We start from the raw sequence: 10364 nt of genomic DNA on the forward strand, positions 1-10364 counted from the left end.
CAGGAAGCTGAGAATAATGAACAGTCATTATACTTTTCATCTAGTCCAGGACCCAAGCGGAGGGCACGATGCCATCTTCCTTTAACCTGGGTCATTCTTCTTCATGAACTCAGCCAAGATAAACCACTCATGGGTGTGCCCAGAGGTCTGTCTCCTAGGTGATTTTAGATCATGTCAAATTACAAGTCAGATTGGGTCAGTTTTTTTTTGTTGTTGTTTTGTTTTGTTTTATTTGTTTTTGTTTTTGTTTTTTTACTTTCTCAAGAGGTTAACATGTCTTGGAGTTTTTCTTTTTCTTTCTTTGTCAATGTTTAGGGGTTGGATGGTTGGAGCATATGTATAGTGACATTTGGCTGATGTTTTTTTAACGAGGTTGCCCAACTGTCTTACAAAGTGGATGTATTTCCCATTACCTTAGTTTCTCTGCGTCTTTACCTGCAACTGGTAGAGTGTTTGTCCTCTCCCGGAAGTCACTGGCCACTAAAAATGGAATTCCTCTAGACCCCACTTTTGAAGAAAGAGATTGTGGTACTTGCCTTTCCGCAGACTGTTCTGACGATCAAAGGATATGCGACGTCATATGTGAGGGCTTTGTGTTGCACAAACATTACTGGATATTAACGTCTCAAATGGTTTTCAGTTGTTAAATTGAACACTCGAATATACATCTCAGATTTTAGGATAAAAACGTGGCTGCATTTTAATAAAACATATATGTCAGGATCCAGCATGCTACGCTTGCTTATAAAAGCAATTTTTGCTCAAATTGTGCTTTCTCCATATTAGGTTGCCTGTGTTGTGTGTTAAATTATCAGCCTTATTTGACAATGACAGACTATAATAGTTTACATATGGTGGGCAAAGTTTTCTTCTTCTCTCAGATTTGGATGGTCTGGTAAATGTCCGCTTGTGAACTCATTAAATCCAAGTGCTTGTGGGTGGCCTTTTCTAGACCTGGGCATATGCATGGTGCTCTGATCCCGTCGACTCAGGAAGACTGGAGGCTCCACAGAAACCACCGAGAGCAATCTGTGCAACTGTATCCATTTCAGAGCTTTAGTTTGCAGTATGAATTCTGAGAAAGTCATGAGTTTATGTGTTTTCCAAGAACAAAGAGTGCTTTGAAAGCATTTCCTTTTCTCCCCATGGAAGATAACTACTTATTAAAGATCTAGGGGAGCTGGCAGGTTCTGGGTTTGAAATCTCATAAAGGTTCTTTATCCGCAGCACTTCACACCTGTTGAAAAGACCTTTGGACACAGAGCTAAGCTGTGTGTTTGATCAGGTAGTGTGTCAACAGTGCTCTGTGGAGAGCTTTTAGCGGGGAAGGTAAAGAGGCCTAAGATAAGACTCTTAAGACTAAGAAGTTGCACACAGAGTCAAAATTGGTTTTTTCCTTGTGGTCTCTGGAAGTCCAGAAGTTTATATTAACCTGGTGTGTGTGTGTGTGTGTGTGTGTGTGTGTGTGTGTGTGTGTGTGTGTTTACATAAAAGGGTGTGTGCGTGAATAAAGAGGCCAGAGATCAGTGTTTGGTGTCTTCCTCACTCTTCACTTTTTTCTTTGCGTAGAAAGGCTCTCAATTACTGTAGACTAGTTGGCCAGTACGCGCCAAGGGATCCGCCTAGCTGCACATCTCCGGGAATGGGATTAAAGCTATACACAACTGTGTCTGTCTTTTTACATGCACTCCGGGGTTCTTAGCTCAGGCTTTCCTGTCTGGCTTGCATATCAAGCACTTTCTAATTAAACCATCTTCCCAACTCCTTGGGTTAAATTTATATTAATTTGGTAATATATAATGAAATACTTCATCCTTACTAAGTAGACAAAGTTAAAAACAAAAACAACAACAACAACAAACTAAGATCTGGCCTGGGGAGTTGGCTCAGAGGTTAAGAGTACTGTCTATTCTTCGAAAGGTCCTGAGTTCAATTCCAGCAACCACATGGTGGTTTACAACCACCTACAATGAAATCTGGTGCCTTTGTCTGGTATGTAGGCACACATGCAGGCAGAATACTGTATAAATAATAATAATTTAAAAACAAAACAAGATCTGGTGCTGTGAGCTTCTTTTTGTTGAAAATAATGCTGCTGAGAATCATGGCAGGCATTTGTGGTTTTGAAATGAACATGCTAATTAATTACTGTTTTATATTTTAATCTTAGTGGAAAGTATTACCTTGTGTCACCTTGGAGATCTCTCCTTCCCTCTGTGTGTGCATGCATGTGTATGTATGTGTGTGTACGCACAAATGTGTGTATGTGAAAGCATTTCCATGTCTGTATATATATGTGTGTTTATATTGCATGTGTGTAACATCTCTGTGTATGTATGTATATATGCATGTATATGTGTGCATGTGTGGATATGTACATGTATGTTTGGTGGTATGTCAAAACTTTCAATCATTGTAGTCTCTAATGCACAAATTAAAAAGAATGAATAAAGTCATTCAGGCCCTTGGAAGCCCTTGCCTAGAATTTTGCAGTTAGGATATTGAGTGACATTTGAGAGAACCGTCTTAGTGGATGTCTGAAGTAAATGTTCTTTTTGGAAGCAGCTGTTTGCTAATAAAGAAATCAGTCCTGGCAGTCCTGGTGTCATTCTTTCCATGTGTTCCCAGTGTCTCAGCCCAAAGTGGGGAGTCAGGGACGTGACAGGCCTGAGGGGAAAAAGGAACTTGGCCCACTTGGCACATGCGTTCTTTAAATAGTCCTCAGGATTTAAGTGGGGCACTTCATATTGGTGTTTGATGCAGTTTTCCACCTTTTTAATGGAGGATTCCAGTCCTCTGTGGGTGATGGCTGACAAACTACGGATGGAACAAATTACTTAAAACTCCCAATATGAGCAGCAGGACGGAGGGCCTTGTACAGGTCATCCCCCGGGGCCTGGCAGTCGCAAAGCTCACTGGACAATCAAAAGTAGGCAGTGGGGATGGGACTTTGTCACTCTACGGGCTCTGGCCACTTTGATCTGAGAAATGCTCAAGCCTCCTGAACATGTGGCCTCTTCTTGCTGGGACCTTGGGCTTTAGTTTGATAGGCCCAAGCTAGCTTACCCAGAGTCCCGGAAGTAAATGGTGGTCACAGCAAAGGGTTTCAGCCCTTTCTGATGGATTTCAAATAAGATTGTATCTGTATGGAGGGAAGAAATAAGTCAAGCTTACGTCTTAAAGGTTTCCTTTTTTAGGAATGAGAGAGACAGATAAGTCACACATATGTATAACTTCCTGCTTAAAGTGATCCCTTTGTTATGTTTTAATTGCTGATGATATCTGAATGGATTTGTTATATAATTTTTTCTTGATCAGCTTAATACATTTGTTTCTTTTGTGGAGGAGGTTTATTATTATATTTATTGTGATTAATTATTATTAATTTTTTCAGTTTAATGTTCAAGATCCCCATCCCAACTCACTGTCCTTCTCCCTTTATTCCCTTGACCCCCTTTCTAGCCCCTAAGTGGCTCTCTTCTGATTTCATGTCACCAGCACACAATTTATTTAATTTATCTTAAGGAAAGAAATAACATAAATATGAAGTAGAAGGATTGTGACATTATAAATTTGAACAGTTGGGGCTGGACAGATAGCTCAGTGATTAAAAGCACGCACACTGTTCTTGCAGAGGACCCAAGATCTGGTCCCAGCACCTGCTTCAGGAAGCTCACAACATTTCCTGTAACTACAACTCAAGGAGAACTGACCTCTCCTTCTGGCTTTGCTGGGCACATGCACACACACATGTAATTAATAATAGAATACAATCTTTGTTTTAAAAAAGAAATAGAAATTGGAAGGCTGATTTGTGACCTCCTGGGTCACTTCTTAAGTCACTGGTCATTTATTTGGTGGAACAATAATAAAAAATTCAAATGAGATCAATGTGAAAAAAAATATATATCCATATATGTTAAGACATAAGCTCCATAAAGTATAGTCATTTAGGGTACAGACTTGGGTATCTCATGAACTCCTAGGACGGTGCATACTACTCACTATACTGAGTTCTTACATTTCTTGGGAAATTTAATCGCTCTTTTGAAGATTTCTATTTGACTTGTGAGGTTTAGTACAAACAATGGCAGTGGCCTGGGCTAAAGTCCCTTCAGCAGACACGTGTATGAAGCATGATCTGGGAAGGTGGGACGAACCAGATAACATCAAAGTCGCAGCCTGGGGGAGGGTGTGGCTACGGGAGCTCTTTTCTTACTGTACTGGACAAGGTACTTTTCTGTTAGCCTCTGTTTCTTTTTCTGTGATGCAGATGTTGGATGGTGCCTGCCTGCTGGGTGCCAGGAGCCAAGGGAGATCATCTGGGCAGGTCATTGCACACTAGGGACGTCTTTGTTTTGTCTGCCTGGTGGGACTTGTCACACACAGGCATGGGAAAGGCTGTGGATAATAAATACTCTCAGAAGGTCACACCTTTGCTTGCATGAGAAATAGATTTGCTTTTTCCCATAGATAAGTCTTAAAACGCTATTTATTAATATATATTTTTTATCTGTATGGGTGTTTGGCCTGAAATATGTCTGTGCACACAGAGGCCAGAAGAGGGCATCAGATCCCCTGGAAGGAAAGGTTGTGTGCTGCCATTTGGGTCTGGGGGAATTGAACCCTGGTCCTCTGGAAGCGCAGCAGTGCTCATAAAGTGTTGAGCCCTCTCTCCAGGCCCTACATTGACTTTTAAAAACTCTATAGAAGTCTTGGTGCTTTTAAGAGTGGTGTTTTGGGACAGACTATCATTTGAACTCATAAGTAAATTTTGTTTTCTTTCCAGGGAACAAGGGTCTGGCTAAGAGAAAATGGCCAGCATTTTCCAAGCACTGTGAATTCCTGTGCAGAGGGCGTTGTGGTCTTCCAGACAGACTATGGACAGGTGAGAACAAGTCTCTGTTGCTTCCTGACATCTCCCTCCCACTGCACTTTACCCATGGACACTTGTGGTCCCCTACACAGGCATGCGCAGTGATAAACACACACAGACTTACTTTTTCACGTTACTTTTCCTAAGTGATAAATCAGAGCCCAGGAGGGTAGCATGCAGAATGCGTACCCGTGTATGAGGAGTTATGACACCATCCTCGCAAAGGGAAAACAGCAAGTACTGCAGCCGGTGTGGGGTAGAGGACCCGATGGTTGCTGGCTTTTCCTCCTGGGTTATCTTTTCTACCTCAAGGATAGTTAGAAATGCGACCCAACGCGGTATTGAAATTTTAACTTGCAGTGTTATGAGGGTGTTTCCCAACATTTTCCTCACTTGATGGCATGGTTTTTGAGCTTGAACTTTACAGATGACATTGCTGTATTGCAGGGTCGAGAGAGGACATGCCTAGTAGAATCTGAGAACTCAGAGGATTGATAGATCCATAGAGATTGTTTTTATTGTCGTTACTCTGGAAACCATTAGACCTCCACAGTGTCTTCTGTATGATCGCAATGGCAAGACCAAACACCACAGACAGTGGCTTTAAAAAACGTTAGCAATCTTTTCCCCTCACAGTTCTTGAGGCTAGAAGGTTGGAGGTCAAGGTCCCAGCTGACTGTGTGTCTGGAGAGGGTTCTACTTCCTGGTACACATGTGGCCTGGCTTATTATGTCTTCATGTGGTAGGAGGAGTGAGGCAGTGTACTGAAGTCTCTCCTAGAGAGGCAATAACCTCATCCTGAGGACTCCACCCTTACAGCCTTTACTAGTGCCCTCACAATGGGGTTAAGATGCAAACATATGGCTTTGGGTAGGGAGTGTGCACTGCCATTCAACCTGCAGTTTACAGGAGAGGGATGTATTGGCTTGCCAATGAAGAGTCTAGGGTACTAGTGTACTCTTTACTCTCAGAGCCCTGAGGAAACTGCCATGACCTGCATGGCTTAGAGATCGACATGACTTGGGTGATGGGGATGAAGGAAGACAGACACATATACAGAAAAGATGGGAAGGAAGTGGTCCATGTGCTTTGATGGACATATACCTGCAGCAGCCAGGAAGCTCACTGTTGACCAAGGAGGCAGGTTAGCTAATCTGGGTAGGGAGTCTCTATAGGAGAACAGTCTCACGGTGATGTCATCCAGGAGGACGAAGCTATCGTTGGTGCTTTCTGTGTACACTGCCACCATCAGATCTGGGGCCAAGGAGGGCTATTCCATTCCCTGAGCCTGATCCATGGTTCTGAGGTGTTGGGGTCCTTGACGTGGCCATGCTCCTGTCAACAATATCCATTCCCTTGGGACTTCATCTGCTCCCACAGACTTGAAACATAAGGAAGGTGAAGCAGTCAGTTGGGTTGGTGGGGAGTTGAGTTGAAGGTTAGTTCTCTGTGGTTTAAGGTGGAAGGGCTGCCCGGTCAGTCTAACCTTTGCAGGGATTGCGGACCTGGAGTACGGCCTCAGTTCCTGGATTTGTAAGGAGTAGCAACTCCCGGCTGTCTTCCAGTCTTGTTTCCATCTCATTTGGGAGCCTTGGGTGGACTTTTTTTTTTTCATTGTTTACCAGGTGGATTTGCAGATGTGGGGAGGGCACAAAGAGACCACATGCTTAATGGCCATCTGCCATATGGGGCATCGCCATTGCCTGGTTTCAGTTGCTTCCCTACCGGCCTCTGTAGTATATTGTGATCTGTCAGCTAAGGATGGTATCACGGAAGCTGCTGGAAATGAGGGGACCAGCCATCTCTGCAGTCTTCACTTTACCTGACAGGACTGGGCAGGGCCTCTTTGTCTAAACAACCACCATTACTGTCTAGCTTCCCCTGCCCCCTTCTCCAGATAAGTGCTCAGATCCTCTCAGGGCCTGTCAACTCTTCTCTAAGGGGTGTGCAAAGGCAAAACAGTATTAAACAACGTGCTGTTAGCAGAACTGTGTCCTAGAAAGCATGATAAACTAAATTGTATTAACATTCTTTTCTTTTCAGCTTTGTTTTCATTCTAAATCTGCTTTGGTTTTATTTTTATTTTTTCAACTTAGAAATAAAATCATGATGAAAATATGTAGCAGGGGCCGGAGAGGTGGCTCCGTGGTTAAGAGCACTTGTTGCTCTTAAGAGAATCAGGGTCTGGGTTGGGTCCTAGTATCTATGTAAGGTGGCTCACCAACACCTGTAACTACAGCCTGAGGGAATCCAGTGCCCTGTTCTGGGCCCTGAGGATCCACCCATCTACACATACATGGTAAGCACACATACACACACACACATACACACTCACACACAGTAAGCATACATACTGACACACACACACACGGTAAGCACACATACAGACATACAGACACACACACACACACACACACACACACACGGTAAGCACACATACAGACATACAGACACACACACACACACACACACACACACACGGTAAGCACAGATACTGACACACACACACAGTAAGCATACATACAGACATACACACACACACACACGGTAAGCACACATACAGACATACACACACACAGTAAGCACATATACAGACACACACACACACACACACACACAGTAAGCATACATACAGACATATGTGTATACACAAATAAGAACAAAGTGTGTGACATTAGCCTTTGCAGCTTATCCACTCACGTTTGTACACTTCAGTGCTTCACACATTCACATTTTGTGGCCGCCACACTAGACCTCCTCGAACACACAAACTAATCCCTCCTTTCTATCTCTGTTATCTGGTAAGTAGGTTTACTTCTTTTCGCCTCTGGTTTTGATAATTACTTTATGTGAGTGCCACCATTTAGCATCGGTCCTGAGACTGGCTTATTGCACCCAGCCTGATGCCCTTGATGCTTTCATCCTAGCCCCACCTCACTTGCGTGGCAGCTGCTCCCCACAGGACAACCCTACCTTTAGGGCCTTCTGCTGTAAATTGCGGTCACAGACTGTGCCACGTGAATCCTCTGCTGGCTCCTGGTGGTGGAAAGTGGGTGGTCAGGCCACTTTGGACGGTATTTATAGAGTGTGGGCTGAGCAAGGACTAAACCAGAATAATGTGTACCTAAATTCAAAAGAAACACAGAATCCTGACCTCCAAACCTTCCCTGGGCCATTGAATATATGGTTCATGTTGTGCAGTCCTTCACTCCAAATATAACACGTATAATTAGCTTAGTGATTTGTGTAGGAATTGCAGGCTTCCCAGGAGAAGAAAAGTGAGGCGTGACTCAAAGAATGGGTTCAGGCCTGGGCAAAGAACTGGCAGAAGCAGCATGTAGTCCAAGCGCGCTCACACCTTCAACTGCAAACCCGAAACAGGGAGTGCAAACTACAGGTAGGGGAGGCTATTATAAACTGTTAAAGTCCACCCCCAGTGACGTTCTTCCACCTGCACCCTCCGGAAGGTTCCATAGCTCCCCCTAAACTGCATCACCAACTGGGAACAAGTATTCAAAAGACTACAGCCTTTGGGGGCCTTTCTCTTTCACACCACCCCAGTTTCCTTCTTGGACAATACCCTCTGGACAGTTTTGTAGATTTTCACAAAGTGTCACCGCTTCTTCAGAGTGCAGACATGGCTAAGACCGTCTCCTGTGAGAGGGGGCATGCCTTCCTGAGTCTTGTCTTTTCTAGAACTTGGGAGGTGGATGAACAATCCCAAGAGTACCCTCCAGGGAAGTGTAGAATTGAGAAATACATTCCAAATTAGATTTTTCACTTGGGGAGATCAAAATATTTTATTACCTTTGTTTAGAAAAATGAATGTCTAATTTCATTGTTTTGAAATAGCCTACAGTGGATCAACTTACCTAATTGTATTTTAAGAGGTTGTTGTTTAATTTTACTTTAGTGAACTTCATTAAGGCTATTGCTCTGTGCAAGGATTACAGTGATTTTCTGTCTGAATTCTCTTTTTTTCTGAGTCTTCTAAAATATTTCCTGGCTGGGAATATAAGCATCAAAAATCTGCAAGCCATGTCTCTTTTCATCTCTTCTTCTGTTTATTTCCAACAAGTATAATTAGATTTAGTTTCAAAGGCTATTCTCATTTCATTAAACCACCAGTAAAAGCCATTAGGTTTCCTGAGTTGTCTCTACCCCCTGACAAAGACTTCCAGCCACACTAATTACTAATAATCACACTGCCCACTTAAGCCAGTTCTAGCCTGATTTTGTTTGACCTTCTAGTGTGACCTGGTGTAGTTAATGCTGTGGCCCTAATTCTGTGAAACCTGTGAATGAGTTAATTAGTGTAGCGACAGCTCATTTAAGGTGTTTATTTATTTTCTCTCTCTTTCGCCCTAGCTACTTTTTTGTTGCTCCACACCTCCTGAAATGTTCTCTCGTTTATAAATGTTTTATGATCTCTGAACATCTTGTGAACACGGGGAGCTTTTGAGGTCTTCACTTCTGCTCCTCAGCAAACTGTGTGTGTACTCCTGTCTCCAGGAGACATCTCCCCCAAGACTGTTGAATGCAGGAGCCAAACAGGGGTGCAGCCCAGAATATGTCCTAGGTCTGAGCTATCCCTGCAAGTCACTAGGAACTGGGCGACTAGAACTCAATGGCTTTAATTTTAGGTGACCAGAAGTCAGAAGGGACTGTGCAGGTCGTTGACACTTAAGCTGAGTTGTCATCTCCAAGCTCAGGAACACCCAAGCCTTTGGCAGCCAGGAGGCTGCATTCCATCCAGGCTTCACACGCTAGGCCAGCTGTCCAACAAGGCAGCTGTCCTGGTGGATTCTGCAGCCAGAGAGAATGAGATGTCAGGGACCAACTCCTACTGCTGGGATGGGAAGTAGGGAGCGGCAGCTGGTGTCCTGTCCCCTGTCCCTCCCACCTCACCCCCTGCAGCTTCTAGGTAGCCTAACAGGAATTGCTTTGCGTATCGGATTGTGGGGTGAGGGAGAGGCTTGCCAGGAAATGGCTTGGCTTACGAAGATGGAAGAAAAGGAGTTCATGAGCAACATCTGTGCTATCAGAGTAAAATTGTAAATTGTATTGTTAGGGTGCCATGACTCTAAAATTCGGGTGCAAGGATAAAGAGGTATGGTTTTAGTGATCTCACCCAGCTCAGTTAAAACTCTCTGGCTTACATATAGTTTTAAAATTGTGTGTGTGTGTGTGTGTGTGTGTGTGTGTGTGTGTATGTGTGTGTGTGTGTATGTGTGTGTGTGTGTATGTGTGTGTGTGTATGTGTGTGTGTATGTGTGTGTGTGTATGTGTGTGTGTGTGTGTGTGTGTGTGTGTATGTGTGTGTGTGTGTGTGTATGTGTGTGTGTGTGTGTGTGTGTGTGTGTGTGTGTGTGCGCGCGCGCACCATATAGAAGACAGAAGACAACCACAAGGGTTGTCTGGCGGGAGCCATCCACTTTACGTGTGAGGCAGGGGCTCTTATTGGTCAGTAACTGCCCAGGAGCCCAGG

The 10364-nt window shown here is 43.8% G+C and overlaps 1 protein-coding gene across 1 annotated transcript in view; it reads left to right on the forward strand.

Annotated features, from left to right (window-relative positions):
- Myo10 (myosin X) overlaps positions 1-10364 on the forward strand; it is a 204699-nt gene that overhangs the window by 40603 nt on the left and 153732 nt on the right. Inside the window, exon 2 of the mRNA XM_051151002.1 lies at positions 4790-4888. Coding sequence (XP_051006959.1) covers positions 4790-4888 — 99 coding nt within the window. The remainder of the gene's footprint in view (positions 1-4789; positions 4889-10364) is intronic.

This window comes from Acomys russatus, chromosome 9 (genome assembly GCF_903995435.1).
Source record: "Acomys russatus chromosome 9, mAcoRus1.1, whole genome shotgun sequence".
Classification (NCBI taxonomy): Eukaryota; Metazoa; Chordata; class Mammalia; order Rodentia; family Muridae; genus Acomys; species Acomys russatus.